The sequence below is a fragment of the Egretta garzetta genome, unplaced genomic scaffold (assembly GCF_000687185.1).
Source record: "Egretta garzetta isolate BGI_Z169 unplaced genomic scaffold, ASM68718v1 scaffold782, whole genome shotgun sequence".
NCBI classification, from domain to species: domain Eukaryota; kingdom Metazoa; phylum Chordata; class Aves; order Pelecaniformes; family Ardeidae; genus Egretta; species Egretta garzetta.
The window spans coordinates 453,446-476,795 of record NW_009258785.1 but is presented as its reverse complement, the minus strand read 5'-3'; the positions used below and the strand labels follow the sequence as shown (position 1 = coordinate 476,795).

Here is a 23,350-nt window from a genome sequence, read left to right as displayed (position 1 = left end):
TACCGTCCTCTCGTGAGCCGCTGCACTTCACAGCCTGGTATGCACCCATGGCCTGAAAGCGGTGGCAGTTTGTATTAATAAGGCGGGTTCTGACCTGCAGTGGGGGAGGAGGGGGCCTGCTTTCCCTTGCAGAGCTTCTGGTGCAGATGGTGATGGTGACCTCTGTGGAGCTGCGTTCGGTAATCTGTGTATTGCTCCCCATGAAAGTCCAGTTTACATTTCAAAGCCCTCATCAGGAAGCCGTTCAAAAGTAGCTGGAAGTGCACGTTCAGGCTCCTGTGGCATCAACACAACTTTCTAAATGAATTAAAAAAAAAAAGAAAAGCTACGGAGGTTCTTTTGCAAAAGACTTTCAAAGCCCTATCTGACTGACGATGTTATGTGCCTCTTTGTTATGAGCAGCTTTGTGGTGCTGCCGCTGGTTGGTCAAAATTCCCTCTCCCAGCACTTTGCACACGATATTGCGATTTTCCACTCAGAAAGTCGCTGGAGCTGACACTGTGTCCAACATCCATCCTCCTTCCTGAACAGCCTCCCTGGGCTCTTCAAGTCAGGGTAACCGAGTTGTCCCCAAATGTGTTGAAGGCTATGGCACATTTGGTTACTAATGTAGCCTCATTCTCTCCTATCTTTCAGTCAATGGGGGTTAGACTTTATTGGGTTTAACGAGTTATTGTACAAAATGTAGGAAGTGCTTCTGGCTTCCCTTGAGCAGTGCTGGGGTTCACCTCCTTCCTGATCCTCCCAAAGACCCGGCTTTGAGTTACTGGTCAGTTCTGCCCACAAACATCTCACCAATACGTCTGGGTCCTTGGAGGGACTACAGCAAGTCATGGCCAATAGTCCATCAGGTAACTGGAGATTAATCGACCTTCTTGCGCATGAGTGAACAGGGTCGCGGTGGGCTCTTGGCAGGCACGATGCAATGCAGAGATTTGGAATTCCTTGGGGAAGAGAAAGTGGACTTTTCTATTCTAGTCACCCTACCTTTCCCATACTAACTTCTCACAGTCTTGTTGAGGCAGATATTCTTCTATGCTTGTTAATGATTAATAGGCCAGAATCGATGCTTTGATTCAAACATCTTCCATAGAAAAAATGCAAAGTAGGACTTTGGTCTCAAACACATCAAAATCCAGCTGCTAAAGACTGGCCACTAAAAAAACTTCCTCACGTGACTTACCTTCTTGATGCATAGGCAATTTTGCCTGAAGGTAACTTGAATAAGAACAAAATAGATGAGTGAGCCTAAGCCTGATCTCACCTGTCCTTAATAAATGTGAAGAGTAAACGTATATTGGGTAATGAGACCAGCTGACAAGGGTAAAATTTGAGAAGGTCTGTGGCACTAGCCCAGGAAACAAGGTTTTCATCAGGTACCTGAAGGTAGAGATAAACTCCCACTGTGTTTCTGAAGATCCCACCAGGACCTTGGCTGAACGCTTAAGAGCCTGGACGCTTGCAAAACCCATCCTGGAACCCTTTCCTCCCTCAATCCTTCCAGATTCCCAGCTCATTCCTGTAGTTACTTTAGACCCTAAACTCTGAGCAGTTTACCCGCTAGTTAAATATGCAAGGCCTGAGAATGTTGCCGCTTTACTCACCTAAGGGAAAATATCTTTTCCATTTCCAGTATTCCAGGGACGACACGTTTGTTACAAGGTACCGTAAAGAAGATAGCACATCTTACCTGCCTTGGGGAGTATGCTGCCTCAGGTGAGCAGCAGCAGCAGGACTTAAACCAAACACTATCAAGTCATCAACCTGTTCATAGCCTTGAGCCCCTTCAGCTGAAAGCACAGGCGTAGGAATACTCATTTGCTGTAAGTTATGCATGTTCTCAAGTCTTCTGTTGGATAAAAACCATGCATGGTCGCATTTAGGGTTTTTTGAAGGTTTGCGTCTGTATTTAAGTAAATTTAAATGGTATCTGTTTAATTTCAAGAACTTTATTTGAGTGTGAAAATCCCTCATATATCTTGCACAACTGTACAAATAACACTTTTGTCCATTTTAGGCATAAACATGGTTATCATCACACTGGGTGCTATCAAAGATTTTATTTACAAAACAATTACTAAAATGCCTGATGTTATATTTCCATTTATTTATTTCTTACCCATAGGGTAATAGGTCCACCATAATTGCTTGGTGCATTTTATAATACAGAAGAAAAAGCTATGTTAATAAAATCTAACAAAAACTCACAAATAGCTACAAATCCGACAGAAAATGTCTAAGAAAAATTCTCCCCAAAATACAATACATTTTTCCACACATACACAGTACAGAATAAGTTCAAAGGCACAGCTTTGAATTTTGCTTTTGTAGAAGTATATAGAATTATCACCACGTGAGGGAATCAAGAGAACAGTTTCATACCTGTCAATAGGTAAATAAATGAATAATCATGTTTGCATTGCCATTTTCTTTACATAATTGCTTCATATCATCATATTTAACATATGTGGCTCTGAATCCAAAATCTTCCCAGTCCCCAAGTCCCTTCTTAACCTTGTCATTACTGACCAGAGAAATTAGTTTTTTTCCAGATTGTGCAAACTTAACACAAATACATATATAATAAGAACAATAGTCAACTTAAGGCAGTGTGTAATTCAATGCTACATGTCTTTTCTTCTCTTTTGTAAAGATCAAACTTACTGAATCAACAGAAAGGTGCATCAATATACAACGTTAGGTGTAAACTGAAACCTACAACACGTGTCTTTTAAGGAGCCAGATAGGGAATTGATATGAACAAGTGTTGACTTGGCAGAGTGGTTTTTAAGGAATGCATTAAGAGCTTAAAAGAAGAACAGATGACAAAATTTTGCTGAGGGTGAATTTCCTGTCTTTAATTCAAATTATAAATAGGTCCTGTTCCAGTACTTTTTTCATAAGACTCAATAACATTTGTCAATAAGAGAGAGGGGCAAAAATGGCTCACTCAAACTGACATCACACAGGGTTGGCCCACATGCCAGAATTTAAAAAGGCACAGATTGGCCCCAAAAGTGGTCTAGAATAGCACAAAAATCGGCTACAGGAACATTCAGTCATACTGGTCTGCAATCTGCCCACATTATGAACTACGTTTATCTGCCCAGGATCTTTTCCATCTTCACCTCCCTTGAAGAACGTCCACGAAAAGTCCCACATAACACGACGTTTTTAGAACTTTTTTAAGTATAGGGGCTTAGCTGATACCAGTCATTTTCATTTAGCCCAACCTGTGGTGGCTTCCCCATTGATGTAGGCAAAGCCGGGAAAGTGTTGCATGTGCTCATATTCAGAATTTCTGCGCGTAGTCAGGGGGGTGTACATGTCACTAGAATTTCCATATCTTGTGGAGTGCATGGATGGGCTCGTGTAGCAGGAGTTCGCAGCCGGGACCTCCGGCCAGCGAGGAGTCACTGGTGTGGGATGCAGCCTTGGAGTACTGCTCATCAAACAGGGCTCCATTCTTGATGTTGGGCTGTTGAAAGGGTACTGCAATAAAAAGAAAGACAGAAAAATTAAAGAATTATCTACCACATACTTAATTTTAAAATAAGGACTGGTGGTGTCACAATTCCTTGTATAACAAAACCAAAATCATATGAATTAGCAGCCCCCCAACAACTAGGTAACATACCGAAGGTGGAATATCAGATAAGTAGTGCCTGCAGTCACACCAAAGCATCAGGGGAAGTCTTACCAAGCAGTCACTGCGTTTAAATATTGAATTAATTTATCAAAGATCTAGATACGGGGGGCAAAAAAAATAAATTGAGTTCATCTAATCTTTTTCTCATAGCTTTTACTTGGAAACTTGCTATTCAGTAAAAAACAGAGTATAAAATGTCCCAACTCTTGCTTGCTGAATTTTGAGGGAGGAGAGCAAAAGGATCATTGTTACTGGAAAGGTGCCTTCCCTTTTAAATGTTCACAAGGCATCCTGCCAGTTACTGCAGAAAGATAGTATGGTCTGGCCTCAGAGCAAGCAGCTAATTGGAGAACTTCTGAAAAGAGGCAGGCAGAAGAAGATTCTGTCTACTCCCCAGCAGTTTGCAGTGACAGCTGGAAACTAGAAATCAAAGTAGTTCGACAAATGCCTCCCACTAAGGAGAAGACGTGATGAGTATAGGGTAGGTAGGAAAACAGAGAACAGCGTTTGCCCTCTATAGCCACAGGCTGCCCAGCAACAGAAAGTAAACTGTGCTTATGAGGGCTTGCTTAATGTGTATTTATCTTATTGCCTGTCTTACAGGAGCAGATAATCTGTGTGCTGTGCCTAAGAAATGTCTCTCCTTGTTTTGCTCTCCTATTACCTATCTGCATCAGAGAGATGGTTAGGACCCCTGTTCCCCTTGACCAGCCACATATCTCCAGAGCTTCTACATTTTACATGCAAATGCGTGTACATACACAGGGCCGTACCTTTTCTACAAAAAGTGTCACAATGTTAAATGTCATGATCTTGGATTGTTTGACACCGTGATATTTCCTTAACTAGAAAGCTGTCACCAGAGTAGGACTATCACTTCATCTGATGCCTACAGACCTTGCAAGCCGCATGCCAAAGTTTTATATGGCAGAGGACTGTAAACCCCCTTCCCCATATTTTGAAGGGTCATGGAGAGAAGAGCTGCCATAGTTATTCCTAGAAGGGAGATGGCAGCGATTCCCAAAGGATCTCATTACATTACTCCACTGCCGGATGGGGCTGGGATCAATCATCACATACGTGGGTCCCCAAGGCAGTGATAGCAATGCCTCCGTGAAGAGTTTCTGCTGCCTCCCTCCAAACCACAGCCAGGAAGGCAGCCCTGCCTTGGCAAACATATTTGAACAGTTCACAAGCCTCAGGCAGCTCAAAAGCCACATGCTGGCCACTCCTAATTAAAGAGGAGAAAGAGAAGACTGGTTCTGACCAAAATACTGTAGTTAATGATTTATCATACTGCACCGTGTCCTAGGAAAACAGGCCAGTTAGCAGATGAGAGAGGAGAGTAAAGCTGTACAGTGCATCATTTAGCATATATTCCTCAGCGGCACAGAGACCATGGATTTACCTGTGCAATCAGCTGCTGAAACAGGCAGGTAAATGGCAGCACCATGCTGGAGCATCGACACTTCAACTGGTACCACTAGTACAGCTGTCTGAATAAGCCATGTTGGCAACACTGGTAACAAGTCTATACAAGATCACCTACATTTCCATCTGCACCCCAGCTTTTCAGTAGGAATTCAGCAGAGTTTAGGCACTGACTGCAGAAAGCCTTATATTCCTTCACAGAAGAATCAAGTTTGCAGAATTGCTGACTTTCCAGAAGCTTTTGCTGAAGATAAGAGCTGCCTGTGCCCAGCAACAATGGAACTCAAGCTTTGAAGTTTTATATGAGGCGATTTGCATTTAGGATCATGGTTCTCTCTTTAACTCATTAATTAAGGACAGGGCACTGTCAAAAGACAAACAACTTGCAGATATTCTAAATAAACAGAAGAGGTTCCAGAAAAAGTTGAATAATTTTCATATTTTTAATGTTTGGGAGACTAGCTAGTAGATTTAGGATGCAGCTTTCCTGGTCTGCACTGGCAAGACACTGAAGTAATATTCATGCTAGTGCCTGCTGACTGCCTTCCCCTCAACATCTTGGTGAGCAAAGCTCCTGAGTAATGAATATAGAAGAAACAAGTTGTCGTGTTATTCACTACAGCTTCAAAGTTGAATTAATCTTACCTAACTTTACTTGTCAGAAAGTCAGGTATCTAATAAAGGGGAGTCATTTGTGCTCTGTCTACAGCCACCAGAAGAATTTATCAAAACTCGAGATAAATATTTAAGACAGAAGATGAGCAGTCCTCAGAAGATGGCTCTTTCTTCCTTCTGATACATGATGTAATCCATTAGTTAGGCTGGCTCAAGTTAAATAATAGTCCATTTTCCATAGTTGTCAAATCCGTAAGTTGTTTTTCCTGGCTGATCTCAAATGTCCCACTAATGACTGTGTGCAAAATGCTTTGAGATGGTAGGAGCCAGGACCACGATGGACCATTGGGAAAAAACACACCACACAAATAATCAATTTTTAACTTTCTGCTTCCTGTATGTCACCTGTGGAGCTGCAAGATGTGGGCCAAGCTAGAAATATTCTTTGTCTTCAGTAGCATTTTACTTGATACCAATTATCATGGTCTTTGCCTTTATTACCCACTGATCTATACCTGAAGTCACTGTAGATTCTTGTATTAAAGAATATACTTATAGCAAGATTAATCTAGACTTTTGCCATAATACACCAATGGTTATCTATTGTCTTCTTCCTAATGTGATATTTGATTTGCTGCGTTGTTAACCATAACAGAATCCTTTGCCATCCTGACTATGGCAGGATTTCCTATGAGCCTGTGTCTTATAACAGGAGAACTACTTGCTTTCATACCCCTTACAAATGCCAAGAGAAAGCCTTGGCTTCAGCCAGGATAATTTGCTACTTGGTAATTTGTAGACTGCAAAACTTTGATCTGTGAGCAAGAGGAACAAAACAAACACTGGGAATATTGCAGTGGGTCTCCTGGTTGTACATGGTATTATGTGGGGAAGCCACATCATGTCTTTCAGGTAGTTTGGACCTAAACCTGCGCCGTTGGGGGAGTGAAACCTTGGCTCCCAGGATGAACTTCAGGATGCACTGAAAAGGAAAGATAATCCTCTTCCTATCTGCAGTCAAGAGGCCATGCTAAGGCTTACTAAGAAGGCAGGGCTGTGCATGAGAGGACAGGATACAGTGTGCTGCTTTTCCTTTTCATCAAGCACACCCGACGCAGCTGTGTTTATGAATGTGTCATGAATGTAAAAAGAATAATTGCTTGAAAATAACACGGACCCTAAATATCTAGTATTTTACAATAAATTCTGTTATGACTGAACGCACCTACAGTGAAGAAAATATTGAAAGACAATATTTTTAAAGTACTCATTGGCCCCTGCCTGACTATTAACTCACCCAATGAAGCATCTATTCAGCCTTGTTGGAGTGTCCGAAGCATAGCCATCTGGGCGGATGCCTGCCCATGCTGCCTGAATCACCTTTCACACTCTACATCCGGTTTAATGAAGAGTGCTTAAGCATGCTGAACTCAAAACACTGGGGCCTAGTGATCTTTGCCAGATATAAAAGCGACGTTTGTTGGAGGGCTCTTGACAGGAAATTACCATTTTCTGGGTTAACTCACACTTGCTGCTACTGCTGCCGTTAGACCTAGACAAGAAGCCCTTTAAGACTTTGAGCAGATTATTGTTAAGGCCTTGCCCAAAAATGTAAAATTAATTCAATTTTTTTTTAGTATTATTTTAGAAAATACAACGTCAGATATGTCCTCCCCTGAAGTGAAGACTGAGTTCCTGCAGCGTCCGGATGGAGAATAATCTCTTTATTCTTATCTTCAACTCACTGACTGATTATGCACGGAGGTGAAAGGTGTCTCTGTCCAAACAGCAAAATATTTTCCTTATGAATGTGGCTCTGACTTTACATTGCATTAACTCACACTTTTGCAGAATGCTGTAAGCTAATGTTGTACGTTAGCCGCTATGTTAGGACTAGCAAATAATTCATAGTAGAAACTATAGCAATTGTGAAGAACTGGCTATAAATTAACTTCATAAAAATAAGCTTAAAATCTCAAAAAAAAAAGACATAATAAAAACTATTGGTTGATTGCATCTTTATAACCCTTAAATTGAGCCATTTATCCACAAATTGAAGCTTATTGAATATTTGTCAGATAGGCTGGGTGAAACTTTCAAGTCAATCTAAGTGATTTTGGTACTTTTGGGAGTGGCATTTTGAGCCTTATGAAAATGCTATTTGCAATTATTTAAAAAGAAGTTAAGACATCTGTTTCCTGTTGCATTCAGTGCATAATTACTTCAATTACATTCTAACCATCTCAAGACCATTATGAAGCCATACAATTAGGAACAATGATCCTTGTTGCATGGGTGGGATTTGGACAGTATTTTTTTCTTTCTGTCATTACTGGCTGTTTGATGACAGAGTGGTTATTGGGCAGGGTATTATTCTTACTGCATTGGTGTAGTCATGAGCTTATACTGCTTATGTGCTACAGGGACAAGAACTTTTCCCCTTCTTTTTTTTTTGTGAAGTAGATGGGCCAGAACAATGTGAATGCACACCAAAGCATGGGCTCTGTCTGGGAGAGGATTTCTTAGGCTCCCCAACTGTAACAAAAACCAGTTACTACTTTCTTCCTGCCCCCTTATAAATCCTTCTGCAGAGGCATATGAAGGGAAGCGAAGGCATGGTTGGGTAGAATTGTGGCATGCAACATTGCCCAGAGAAACCAAGTGGTGCTGAACCTCACAGGGCATTTCTGGGAAGTTATGTGAGACCACTGCAGTCCTCAGAACAGTTTAGGAGAGTCAAAGTACAAACACTGCTTAAAGTTCCTTTCACTATGGCCCCAATACTGTGCTCTGTGCCTCTGCGAGGTGCAGACCCAATCTACCGCGTTAACAGCAGATTGCACTCCTGCAGAGTTTTCCAGACTGGTTTGTTCTGTCCAGGCCATGGAAGTAAACTACGCCCTTCATAAACCCAATCGGCCAACAACCAAACAGCAGCGCAAGTGCTTGCTGATACAAATGTGCTCCTCCCAGTCCCAGAAGTTGGTTACTGCCTCTTAAGGGCAGAGTCCAAGTTCAGGAACAGCTGACCCTGGCTGTGCTCCTAAGCTCAACAGGAGGTAGCTTAAAAGCAGGAAAAAAAAAAAGTTTGTCTTTAAGGTAGGAACTGCATCTCAAGGAACAAAAAGGGAAACACTGCTATGCCATACTGTTAAGCACCTCCACATGAGATACACCATTTGGAGGTGGTTGCTCCGTTTTGGAAGTGCAAAGGAAGAAAAGGTAAAATAAGGTTGTGTGCAGCATGGGGTCTAGGAATGCTTCCCAGATGTAGGGGGCTGATCTGGCAGCTTCTTGACTGAATTCCTCCTATCTACTCTGAGATCAGGTTTGCACAGAAGGGCTGGAGGGGAGCTGCAGCCCCAGCAGATTTCCTGCTCAGCACAATTAAGAGAGGAGGACGTTCGCATGCTCCCCAGATTACACCTGCCCTGCAGTGCATGTGCAGTCCTTAGATAACTCCTGTGTATAGAGCACCCGTCACAAGAGAAACTAAACAGATGATAACTCTTTAAGTCTAGAAAAGAGATGACAGAAAGGAGTTGAGAGGAATGATGCAGACCTATAATGTCTTGAATTGTGTGAGTAGATAAATAGGGAATGAATATTGTCTATTCCTCATCACCCAGAAAAAATAGGGCACCCAATGCAATTATGAGATGACAGACTTAAAATTAACAAGAGAATATAAGTTTCATGCAAACCATCCCCAAGTCTGTAAGTACAAAAAAGGTAAAAGAACTAAAAAGCTTGAAGATAGGGTAATGGAGAGCAGTTTGCTACAAAGTCATAGAATCATAGAATGTTTTGGGTTGGAAGGGACCCCTAGAGGTCATCTAGTCCAACCCCCCTGCAGTGAAAAGGGACACCGCTAACTAGATCAGGTTGCTCAGAGCCCCATCCAACCTGGCCTTGAATGTTTCCAGGGATGGGGCCTCCACTACTTCTCTGGGCAACCCGTTCCAGTATTTCACCACCCTCATTGTAAAGAATTTCTTCCTTATATCCAGTCTAAACCTACCCTCTTAGTTTAGAACCCTTACCCCTTTTGTCACAGCTGTCCCTACAACAGTCTGGCTGCTGCTTCCTGCTCAGGATGTCCCTAGGTCAGCTCTTGCCAAAGATAGCGTGGCTATGCTGGTGTAAAGGACCACTCTACTTACCCTATTTCTCAGACTTTTCCTCCATGCATTCATTTCTGGCAATTGCTGGAGATAGGACCTGGATAAACGGACCTGCAATATGATTCACTATAGCCATGCATGAGAGTACTTACACATATATATCATATGTTTGCCGGTTTTCATACTGCGTGTACAGTGATGCATATTCATATGATGTTCATCTTTGTATGTTAGCAGATGTATTAAAATATAAAAATATATACTGCTGCAGATTTATCTAATTACTCTTCCTACTAAAGTTGTTATCCTTGTGATTTACAAAGAAAAATTTCTGCAGCATGAATTACTTTGTGTTTAAGGAAGAGGTGGAATGACATGAATGGAAATATTTATGGATAACATGAAAGAAGATCAGGTCTGTCCAGCCAGGGTGAAACTTGCAGACAAAGCTGTGAGCAAAAGCCAGTCAAGCGTACATTGTGGAGGTGGATTAGGTGGTGACATTGTGAAGGGGTGACTCCCTTTGAAGGAGGTACCTCTCTGCTAAACTCAACATAGGTTGGTAAGAGGGCTCAGAGGCTTTTAGACAGAGATGTTGTCTATTTTCTACCCTGACACATCTGGTACATAGAACTGCAGAGGCAGAGAACTGACAAAACATAGCGTCAGTACAGACATATTTATGTACACACATTACACAGTCCCTTTCTATATGGTGACAGAGTAGCATCATAGGATTGTATGCACTTCTGCACTATGGCTTAGAGAATTAGATAGTAACAAATCAATCTGTAGATAATTTTTCTTTATGTGAGTGCTAGGCTCCTGGCCAGTAAGCCAAGTCAAGAAATGAGCAATCAAGCCTGGAGTTACAAGGAAGCAACTGTTTCGAGAACTATTCACAGATGCTGATGAAAGAAAAAAAAAATTCAGATTAGGACCAAGGTTTGAACAGACTGTCTGTGTCAACAAAAAGACTCTTAGCCATCAGTGGGAATTAGTTAGCCTATACTGCCAGAAGGAGCCAGTTTTAGGCTTATGCTGGGTTAGTAGCTGCAGATATTACTTCAGCAGAACATTTACTCCCCTATAAAGCCATCCCCTCCTTTTTTTTTGCCTTTTTGTCCATTTGAGAACCACTGATTGTTATGAAACTATGAGCTATTATTTAGGCCAAAGTCACAAGACAATTATCACATTCCTCTGTGAGCCAAGGTAAGCTCCAAGACTGTCTCAGAGATGGGAGATAACAACCACCTCAAGGGCTCTCACCAGTCTGTTACAGGATGGGGTGTAAGCGAGCATGCAGCTGTGACACGTGGTGCGTCAGCAGTATCAGCCTTAGCAACTACCACTGTCACTGTCCCATTTCCTCTAATACCAGGGCATTCAAATTAGCCAGAAGCCTCTCACTAACATGGACTTGCCACTGGTCAGGTGAGTTAGGCTTGGCGTGGGACCCCCACCTGCACTTTTCAAGAGCTGTACATAGTACAAGATCTACAGCTGTGTGGCTTCTTCCCCAGCAGAGCCCCACTCTAAGGATTCCAATGACAAAACCATGGTAGACATCCTAAAATTAATACAATGCAACCATCATTGTATTGTCAGGTTGGGATTAACATGCTACGTGTTGGCAAATGAAGTTTCAAGGGTCACTCATTCCCTTCCCCTTTCCCAATTGTTCAGTTCCCCACTTCCACCAAGTAAATTATTCCCTCCATCCCCTTTGCTCCAATTCCACTTTTTTTTTTTGTTGTTGATGGTCTGTAAATAGTATCTGTGAAATGATCCATCTTAAAATTCTGCTAAACAAAGGAACAAAATATCAAGCACAACTCTCCATTTTTCTTTAGGAACATTTCTCTGGGATGTAAAATAGCCTCAAAATAACTGACCTGATAAAACCTGGATTATGCTGCTCTCTTCCACAGAAAGAGGTTGGACACGGTGCTCCTCAGGACAAAAATAGTAATTTATAGCTGCAGCCTAAAACCCACCTTGATTACATGTCGCCTGTTTCGACTCAGACCCCTGTCTGGGACAAGGTCTCTCTGAATCCGTATTTGTACAGGAGAATTTAGCCCACATACAGATTTTCTTTCTTAGGAGTTAATCCCTAGATGCTATCCTAAAGAGCATGATAGACTATTAGCTAAAGTTGAGCCAGAGTTCTATGTTTGGACTGAATGTAGTTCATAACAAAGAGTTCTTTTGAAGAGTTATGGTCAATGCCTCCTCTTCTCAACTGATTATATTACCACAGCCATACACATTGCATCTCCTCCGGTTTCAGTATAGTGTCAGCTGTTTATATATTCATTGCAAGTTTGGCTTCCTGTATTTTGATTTTGCAACATCATGAGTCCTGCTGCTGTTCCCTGCACCGTGTTCCCCTCAGAAACTCCACTAGAAAAAGAGTAGAATCATAGAATCATAGTAGTTCCCTAACATCTTATTAGGGATATCTTACGAACTTTTTTGGTTAAAAGTAGCTAGGAGAGGACTTATCATCAGGGCAGGCATTTTACAGAAACTCACTTAGCTTTAAAAAGAATGTCCGTCAATTCCATATTAAACAGCTCAAGACTTTTAGATCATTTTTGAAAGTAAGGTTGCAGTTTGTAGCTCCTTCCGATACAGAATGAGAGCGTTGATAGGGTTTTGTTAGCTGTGTCCTGCTGTGAGATTCCATCTCATTTACAAGCAGCATGAGAAAGAACATGCTAAATACAAGTTGAAGTCATTTTGCTCTCAAGTGTGATCATTAAAACATAGCTGTTCTTCATGTATGTTCAGGACAGTTCAAAGGCTAGCAAGAGGGGAAGAAATGATCTGGCATTTGCACTTGTAGAGAGCCTACTACAGCATGAAAAATATTTGCGTGATTTTAATGTATATTACTATTTCCATATAATATATTAACTAGGACATAAGTAAACTAAAAATGTGTTGATCTTGATTTCCTTTATTTATTTCTTGCTTAATTTGTGCTGTCTATGTCAGTGTGACAGACAATTGTCAGAGAGTAGCAAGAAACTCTTCGTGTGTGTATGTGATAACATTTCTAAGCAGTAAAAGCCTAATTCTCTGTTTTACACACAGATTCATGACCTTACAGACCATTTCAGAACCAGCACTCACGGGTTTTCTACAGTAAAGGATAAGAGAGAGTAAAGAAAATTGGTGAGCCAATTTTAAGTCAAAAAGTGATGTATTCTGGAAAAAATCTTGAGATAATAGGGTAAGGCCTGTACTGAAAAAACAACGAATACAAACCTGTCATCACATGGTACTTAAACTTTCACTCACTGTTCCTACTGAAAATACAGCAGCTGCAACAACCCTCAAACAAATCCTGACACCTCATGTAGTCTTGATGGACCAGGTGCTACACAAATGGATGAGAAGTTGTAGACTTGTTCTTTCCGTAAGCTAAGGAGTTATTGTTGAGCTGGTCCATATTGGGTTTGTACAGGACAATCTTCCCAGCAGATCTCAAAAAGCTTTAAGGAGATCAATACCATTATTCTTATCTTACAGCTAGGAAAGATGAAGCATAAAAAGGAGGAATGACTACTCTGAGATCACCTGGCAGACTGATGCCAAAGACCAGAATGAGATGCATGTCTTGTGTGTTCTAGTCCAAAGCACTATCAAATTCACGTCTTTGCATCTGGTATGAAACTGTTGCAGTCCAGTGGTGATAGTTAAGCATGGTGGTCCCTAATATACTTGTATAAATTTGCAGTAGATAAAGCATAAGAGGTGCCATGTGGGTGGAATAACCCAATGCCATGTCCTCCTGCCTGTACCTGCCTTTTGCAAATCTTCCAGCAGGGAGCCCAAGGAGCAGCTTCCTCACTGCGGAAGCACCAGTTGCATGAGGTACTAAAGCCCTCCTACAGTGGCACTACCTTTGAACTGTTGCCAGATACCATCTTTACACTTAATCTGTGCTAGTTCCTACTGGCTCAGTTTTATGAAGTGAAATAGTCCTGAAATAGTTACTGACATAATTTCTCAGTGTTATAGTAGGAGACTATAGCACACAGATTAAACAGAACCTCTTTGCAGCGGAATCCTGAAGTTATTCAAACTATATGCAGAACTCACAATTTTGGCAAGTTCCTAAACATATGTATTCTCAAAAGCAGAGGCTCTGCATCTTCTTTCAACTATATGAAAACACTTTTATTTCTTGTTCGGAATCTCTTCTTGTTCCCAACACCTAAGAAACATACAACTAATTATATTCACTTTTGGTTTAGCTATTCCTTAACACAGAACCACTTTCTATGATCCAGACTGCTGGATTTTAGAGTTCGTACTTCAAGTTCACAATCTAAAGCTACTTCTGATAAAAGAATCTCCACCACAATGAAAAGATAACTAGGTAATATTAGAAAAAAATATTAGGGACCATCAATGACTAGATTGGTGACAGCTTATTGATTCAGACAGCTAACATGCTGGTAAATTTACAAGCACAACTTTACTTAAAATGTTATAGCAAGCATTGTCAAGTAATAAATCCAACTTACCTGCGAAGAGCTTCTGTGGTAAGCTGAGTAGTGAAGCGGTCCAGAAATAGCAGTATCATGTGGTAAGGATGGATACTGGCTCTGCATTGGATGGGGATGCTGGTTGCTATAGCTACCATAGTTGTAACTTCCTGTGTATCTAAAATCCATTTAAAAACACTATTTAGTATGCATAATAATTGTATTCCCACTAATAATTCTGGAACTTTTATGAAACATACAGTTGCACTTTTTTGAATAGAACAATACTTTAAATAACCTTCTAAAAAAAAGATATTTCCTGGTTCAGCTGGGGAGAAGATGCCACTTAGTGAAATTATGTGTTCAGCACAACAACAGAGAGGCTCAGCATGTTTCTGTGACTAGTTTTAAATTACAGACTCATTTGTGCACTTTCTAAGGAGAAACCATCTTTCCCTTTTGTTATTATTTCATTGCCATGTTCCTAGTAAATTGCTATCCAGGCTGGGGAAGTATGGTAAGATTTGACTTAAAGGACTACACTGAGGAGTTCAGCTATCTCCTTGCACTGGGGTCAGATGTCCCTTTTGGGGGAGGGAGAGAGATGTATTAATTTGCATCTGAAGCATACAATGTACAGCTTTAGCACAGCTGACTCAAGAACAGAGTAGGATTTGAGGTTGGAGAACCTGCCTACTTTCTTGGTTTTTACTCCAACCCCTTATCTAGGGACAGCCAGGGGTAAAGGAGGGAGCAGTTTCCTTGGCTGTAAGAAACTGCAGGGTCAGTGTTTGTTGGCCACCATTATTTGGGCCATTCACCAGCAAAAGATGCATGGACACTTTCTGCAACCTCCCCATTTCTGTGTAGCCATGAGAACATTTGATGCTAATTCAGCATAGAAGGTTAAAGGTTCTTAAAGTAATGCTACTGAAATCATAGAATCATAGAATGGTTTGGGTTGGAAGGAACCTTAGAGATCATCTAGTTCCAACTCCCCTGACATGGCCAGGGACACCTTCCACAAGACCAGGTTGCTCGAAGTCCCGTCCTACCTGGCCTTGAACACTTCTGGGAGAGGCATCCACAGCTTCTCTGGGCAACCTCTTCCTGTGTCTCGCCACCCTCACAATAAAGAATTTCTTCCTAATATCTAATCTAAATCTACCTTCTTTCAGTTTAAAACTGTTACCCCTCATCCCATCACTACACTCCCTGATAAAGAGTCCCTCCCCACTTTTCCTGTAGGCCCCCTGGAAGGCTGCTATAGTACTGGAAGGCTGCTATAAAGTCTCCCCGTAGCCTTCACTTCTCTAGGCTAAACAGCTCCAACTCTCTCAGTCTGTCCTCACCGGGGAGGTGCTCCAGCCCCCTGATCATCTTTGTGGCCCTCCTCTGGACCTGCTCAATGAAACACAACCCACGATAAACAAACAAACAAGGTAACTAATTCATCGTGTGAGAGAGAACACAGTTATTTGTACAGATTTACTCTTTTTCTGGAAGGTTCAATGTAATTTTTACACTGGGTACAGTTTAAATTTCTGTTACTCTTTTGATCTTATGATGATATTCTGGACATATTGTGTCATGTCTTATACCAGACAATCCAGTAGATTCAAAATCAAAGCAGAGCACCCCTTCTAAAAAACTTTTCAGGACATAAGGACCTATGTTCATCTTCCTTGTTCAACTTTGAGCTCTCATTATGATATTCACTTGGGCTTAGCTGTAAATATGAGTGGTTTCCATACTCTACTTCAGACAAGCTGGTGTCCACATAATACGACTTTGATAGTGTCTCTGCAGAGAGCGGGGGAGAGAGGAATGGCTATGTTATGGAGCTGTGGCACACTGAGGTAGGCAGACATCTTGCATTATAATTCCTTCAACACAATGGACTGGTAAGTAAGATCTGTAACAGTTGGTTTTGGCAGTCTGCGTAAGCAGCCTTCTCTGCTTGAAGAAGATGCTCACCTATCTAGTCCCTCCTGTAATCTGGGGTGCCCTTGGACTCCCAAACAGAGCCAAGTCCTGTAAGGCAGTGTTTGCACTTCATGCTTTCTCTAGTCATTAAGGATGCTGTGTCCTAGTTTGGAAGCTATTGATCTTGCCTCCTTCTTCCAAACACTCATCACTTTTTGTGAAAATATAGCATTTTAATTCACTTGAGCATGGAGTTATAAAGTTTCTTATCCTAATCTCTGTTGTGTACTTTTGGTCCAGAAAGCTTCCTCTTTCTCTCTTCAACTTCAGGATAATGAGCACTGAGGACCTGAGAAGGAGATGACCGTGCTCCTTCAAGGCCAGTATTCTTCTGCCTATCTGAAAGTGCTTGGCTGAGGAATCCTACATCTCTATAAGAAGAAAATGTACCTGAAAAATCCAACAAAAATGTTTTCTGACAAGTACCATGTCTTACAGTGCCTTCTGAACCACATCTATAGCTATTGAGTAGTGAGGATAATGCACAGACGGCATTTCCTTGGGGAAGTCCAGCTGGGAACTAACAGTTACTCAACAGTCTAGCAGCTATGATTCAGAATGAACGGTCAATTGTTCGTACAGAGAATAATGCAAAGTCCTGCATCTGGGATGGCATAACTCCTGCAGTGGTACAGATTAGGGCCATTTGGAGAGAAATCAGCTTTGCTGAAAATTGTCTGGAACTGCTGGTGGACAAAAAGTTGAACATGAGTCACCAGCATGCCCTTGCAGCAAAGACGACCAGCTACATACTGGGCTGTATTAGCAGGGATGTAGACAGCAGGCCTAAAGAGCTGATTATTCCTCTCTATTTGGCCCTTGGGAGACCACTTCTGGAGTATCGTGTCTTGTTCTCAGCTCTCCACTATAAAAAGGACATTGACATACTGGAGCAAGTCTAGTGGAGGGCCATCAAGACAGATAGGGGACTGAAGCACATGACTTACAGGAGGAGAACTGGGTTTGCTGAGCCTTAAGAAGAGAGGCAAAGGGATGATCTACAACTACGTAACAGGAGGATATGGATTGACTAGAGTCAAACTCTTCTCAAAGTACAGTGATAGGGTGAGAGGCAACAGACACAAGTTGGAACAAGTGACATTCCAACCAGGTATAAGGATATTTTCCTCTATTAATACCACAGATCTTCCATTTCCAGTCCCGAGACTCCACCCCTGTGGGGAGTATCTCTGTGGATTTAGAAGATTTACTGGTGTGAGCTAGAGTAGATTATGAGCCCTGTGCTCTTCTCCAGTTTCACAAATCTATGTTAGTATTGCTTGCTATACTATGCAAGAGATTCCTTTAGTAATAATGAAGTCTCATGTGTGTATACATATATGTACTTATACATACATTCACTACCTTACTGTGGTCTGTTCCAATTCTTGCATCCTGTTAAGTCCTGAACCTCCCTGCTGCCCTGTTTCTGTCTCCACCAAGTAGTCATATTGCTGGATAGGAAAGATGTTCCATATCTCCATATCCAGGTTTCTGCAGGAAGGGCTTAGCAGTGACATTTCAACACATATCCAAACCCGTCCACATCCAAGAGGGGAGGAGATGCAGGATTCAAATTGATCTACCGTCACCATACCAAACAGTATACAATTTTCCACACTGGGAAAGCACTTCTGCAAGGGTAATGAATATGCGTTGAGACTGAGGAACTTGGTAAAGTGTTTTGAATGTCTTGATTCATCTCAGAATCTGGGCATTTGCTAATCTTGCTATGTGCCTGGCCCTTCTCCACGAATTATTTTGTGATTGTTTCTTTTTAGTTATGGATGTCTATGAGTTATACACTTACTTAAATGAGGATGGCACAGAAGTGTTGCTTGATGAAAAGAGCACTGAGAGAGTTAGTCTGAGTTTCTGAAGTTTTCCAAGATCAAATAATGTTAATATGAATTTCTACTGTAGTTATTTTAATAGAGAGCCTTGAGCAAATTTTGGTGACGGAGATGGGATTAGATTGTGGTGAAAATGTGGCTATTTCTCCAAACTTGGGACATTTTTGATTTGCAGGTTTAACAGCACTCATAGAATCACTGAGGTTGGAAGAGACCTCTAGAGATTGTTTAATCTATGCCCCTGCTCAAAGCAGGGTCCACTAGAGCAGGCTGCCCAGGATCATGTCTCGATGGGGTTTCAATATCAGCGAGGATGGAGACTCCATAGCCTCTCTGGGCAACCCATCCCGGTGTTTGATCATGTGTACAGTAAAACAAGTTGTTTGTTTGTTTATGTTTGAATGAACGGAATTTCTTCTATTTCTATTTTGTGCCCATTGTCTCTTGTCCTGTAACTGGATAACACTGAGAAGAATCTGTCTCCATCTTCTTTACGTCTCCCACCAGGTATTTATACACATTGATAAGACCTCCCTGAGCCTTCTCCTCATGAAGCTAAACAATCCCAGCTCTCTCAGTGTGTCTTTGTATGACAGATGCTCCAGTCCTGTAATCATCTAAGTGGCCCTTTTCTGGACTCAGTCCAGTATGCCTGTGTCTGTCTTATACTAGGGAGCACAGAATTGGATCCAGTGGTCCAGAGTGGTCTCAGCAGTGCTGAGCAGAGGAGAAGGATCACCTCTCCTGAGACATGGTATAGTAGGATAGTTCTTTGGACACATCTAGCCTTTGGGATAGAACATGGCACAGGAAAACAGGAATCAGAGAAGAAATCTACTGAAGCTTTCTCTTTTATAAAATATTCTCCAGACCTACTGAGCTTTTAAGTAGAACTAAATGAGTTTATAAAAGTGAGACATAATATAGTCACACACCACTAACAACAGCCAAAGAACAATGATGCAAGCATCTTTAGAATACAGACTTACTACATCAAAAAACAAATTTCCCTGCATTTCCAAAAAAACCCTAAGCATAGGTTCATTCAAAACCCACAACCCCCTCACACACACACACACCCGCCCCAAGACACTGGGAAGTGACTTACCCGTGTTCTTCTCTGTGGGGATAAACAGGTATCCTGTGTGTGACAGATGATGATGGCACATGCGGACTTCTCATGCAGGGCAGCTGTTGGGAATTTTCGGCAGGTGACCCAGCAGCTGTTGTCACAGTGTAGGTGAGTGACCATGTATAGGATTGCATAGCTCCTGCAGACAAACAAGTATTAAAGGAATACAGCTAACATGGGCTGTCTCTTTGAGATGGTGACAGGAAAGCAACCTAATAGGCACTGATAATGGAAACAGCATCAACCAAAGTGAACACAACAGTTATGTCTGAGGCATAAATAAAAATACAAATAGATCAGCTGGAGTGTGCAAAGATCCAAAGGTAAGGGAAATATCTGGAATAGCTCAGACTTTTAGAGTGGTATTGTAATTTGAGGCTATTGGTTTTCAGAAAAACTGGGATAGGACTTAGAAACGGAGGAACACCAGTGCTAATATTTCTCAGGCATGATGCACAAAACCCCGAGGTCTCTCTCACATGGAGTGGGCTGCTGGCCCGTTTACCTCTGAGGCTGATCAGGCTGGGAGTGAGGCAGGAACAGATCAGAACAGTGAAGGGTTAGAAAAAGATGGGTGTTATGCAAATTAATTTCTTGGAATCCCTTTGCAGTTTGTATCTGTTCCACCCAACTAGGTACTAGCCTTTGTAGTGGCAACTCAGTGGTAGATGTCCAAATTATAACAAATACATAGACAGAAAAAGCCTAGCTGTTTTCTTCCCACAAATAATGTTTCTTTCTTCTTTCGAGGTGGCAGGGACTGGACTTAATTTATTTGTTCATGTAGAGCATTTGTGGGAAGAGCAAAGCAAAGAAGTGGGTTTTCCATTTTGCTTGGAAGGTGCTGAGTTTTTTAATCATCCTGATCCCTTCCAGGCAGGAACTCCAGATTCATGAGCCAGCTGCTGAGAAACCTTTGTCCTTTGCACACACCCCTTTCACTCAGGAGGGTGACAGATCCATTGTTCCAGTATAACATAGCTCTTGCTGGAGGTCATGACCATACTGGCTGAGATTACCCTGCAAATGAGGACCAGAACACTGAATTTAACCCTATGCGAACACTAGTTTGGGGGTCTCTGGGCACTCTTGACTCTTTTTCACTAGCTAAAAGGAATTGCAGGAGGTGACTTGGTTTTTTTCAGTGTGGATTCTAGGACTTCCTGGAGCATGAAAGGGCCTAATTCAGAGGGGGAAGTGATTGTATTACCAGGTCTATGTCCAGTCCATGGCTTTGGGGAATGAAAAGCCTATCTCAGTGTGCATAATTTTCTTCAGGTGTGTGTGATATTATTTGGCAAAGTCAGACAAATCATTTACAAATCATTTTTTGAAATGGGAAATGCTTAATTCTGGGTGTGAATGAAGGCATTCTGAGCTTCACAAGCTACGTTCAGCTTGAAATACTCCAGCAGGGTGTGATTTGGTGCTTTTAGATTGGAGACATCCCTGGATTTGTTACCAGCAAGGATATTTGTGCTAGACTTGTTTTCACATGCCCGCATTTTCTGTCACTCTTGAATTTTCAGTCTTTCATGTCCTCCCATTGAAGAGGACCACTGAGATCCCTGAGCATAAACATTTGAGCTAGGACAACAGTGCTGCTGTGGCTATGAGTAGTCATGGTTCCCTGAGTTGAGGAAAAGTGTTTAAGGAAGCCTACCTTCACTAGAAAATACAGTTTATGTGGAAGGGCCCAAAACTACTTATGCGGTCACCAAATAGCTTCATTTGGAAACAAGAGAAAAACAGTTTTGAAAATATCTACAACTTGTCTGCAGAATATTTTGGTGAAACATTTCAATTTCAAAAGGTCAATATATTTTCCTACTGTTATTTTCCAAAAGAAAATCTGAAACTTTGTTTCCAAACAGGTCTAAATTCCAAAGGCAAAAACCAAAGAGAAAAGAAAGAAAAGAAGGACAACAAAGATGGTGAAAACCCCCAAATACTTATTTTTAGGTAATATTACTGTTTATTTTTCACTTTTTAAATTCACCATAAACCAAAAGTTTTACTTTGACCTGATTTTATTTTTTCCAAGAAAAAAATTGGCCATTGAGCCAAAAATCTCACGACCTTCCTAGCTTTAACAAGAAGTAACAATAACAGGGCCAAAAGATCCTTTGCATTTTACCAAATATGGTTCATTTGACTGGCCCCAGCCATTGTGACAGCCTTCTTTTCTTTTTTTTTTTTTTTGAAAAATAGTAGGGTTCTTATCTCAGTCAGAGGAAAATAAGTCAGTCCAGGACAGCAAGTTGTCTCATGTGCTCCCTGTGGAAAGTCAAACTCCTTGGATGAGAGGACTTGGCCACTCCTGGCATTCAAGTCTAACTGGCAGCTACCCAAATTCAATTTTAAAATAAATGTTTAGGGTTTGACATACTTTGTGCCTGTCCAGACAACACAGAAACAAATGCAGAGAATAGGTCTTGCACTGGAAGAGTTGTGAATATCTTTGTTTAATTTTCCTAACCAAGAATTGTCCCTGGTACTATAGGATAGTACTTTACACAGCTGCTCTAGGAAATATTCACTTTCTTTTGGAGGTTATGATTTAGAAACAAATTATGTTGGGTTTTACTCTGGATTTACAGAATGACAGAAAGCTGTTCAAATATTTTTTTTCGGGATTTTCTTGGGAATCTACAGTTGCCTTACTTCTGTTTGCCTTTGTGGAAGGGATGCCGTTATTTTCAGTGACCTAGTCACAAAGACAGAGAGGAAGGATAGAAGAAGACAACAGATTTGCAGATGTGTATATGTATGTATCTGGCCAGCCAGGATACTGCCAACATTGTGGTAGGTGGAAAAGGAGGAATGAGCTAAGTTTGAAAGTTCTTCATAGATAGCTTTTTAATACCTGCCTATGTCCCAGCCCTATATAATTAGCTTGCTCAGCTGCCTCCAGAATTGAACTCCAAGAGATGAAGTCTCTTTTAGATATGACTGAACCCAACTGAACTGCTTTCTGAAATAAGCAAAAACAATAGTGATTGAGCAACATGCTCTGCTTTGTGTTCTGAACATGCAGGGTTTGATTAAAATAGGGAAGTTCATTTATTATCACTCCTTTTTCTTTTCTCTTTTAACGAAAAATTTGATTTTGAGGATACCAACCAAGAGGCAATCTGACCTGTAGGAGAGCCAAATATAAATGTAACTGCTACCAGTCCAACAACGGCCCCACTGTCATTGGTGCCATCATGTACACCAGCGCAGAAAAAAACAAAAGTTGCTTCATGATGCTGCATTTTATATTTGCTTTATGCTGGAGTAAATGACCACACAGGTACCAGCAAGACACTCACTGTGTATTATGTCTGATAGTAAGCAGTACTGTCAGCCTCAAGCAATCAGAAATCTGGAGTCAGACCCTCATTCTGTCCCCACACAGCGAAGAGATTATCTTAACTATCAGCTTTAGAAAACACACAAACCCTTCCATTTGGAAGGGGAGAATTTCCTTTTGAAATTGGAACCTTTGACTTTTACACTCTGCAGCTATGAGAATTAAACCCTGATTGTTGAACAGGAGCTGATGTTCTCATATATTCATATGAGTCCAGGAGCTGAAGCTCTAAAAAAACCCCAGAAATTTGCTGTATTCACACACACGAATATGAGAGGTGGTAGCTCTGTGCCAGTATCTCCTGTGCCAGATTCCCAGAACTCTAATACCTAGCCTAGACTTGGAAGAACAGTGACCTTAAACGATCATTGCTGACCTGCAGAATTATTTCACACATACTTTTCTTGAAACTAAACAGTAAACTGCATAGATTAGTTTACTAACATATTAGGAACTATTTACAATTCAGAGTTAATTTTGGGTGGTCTAAAAAACATTGCATTGGCAAATGAGTAATCACAGCTTTAAGAGGGGCTTTTAGAGAGAATAGCATAGTCAGCCATATAGCTATCACTTTTATTACAATATTGTTGCAGTTTGAACAATCATTAATCTGGCCTTTGTGATTTAGAAAGGATGGAGACTAATTATCCTTTTAAATGTCTAGTAACTTAACAAAAAGTTTTAAACAAAATGTTAG

General features: G+C 41.2%; 1 protein-coding gene across 1 annotated transcript in view; it reads right to left on the bottom strand.

Moving 5' to 3' along the window:
• Positions 1–3,219: 3,219 nt before the first annotated feature.
• The window catches only part of RFX4 (regulatory factor X4), a 79,197-nt gene continuing 59,066 nt past the window's right edge, over positions 3,220–23,350 (bottom strand). Inside the window, exons 16-18 of the mRNA XM_009649476.2 lie at positions 19,272–19,434; positions 14,364–14,502; positions 3,220–3,492 (exon numbers count right to left, since the gene is read on the bottom strand). Coding sequence (XP_009647771.1) covers positions 3,220–3,492; positions 14,364–14,502; positions 19,272–19,434 — 575 coding nt within the window. The remainder of the gene's footprint in view (positions 3,493–14,363; positions 14,503–19,271; positions 19,435–23,350) is intronic.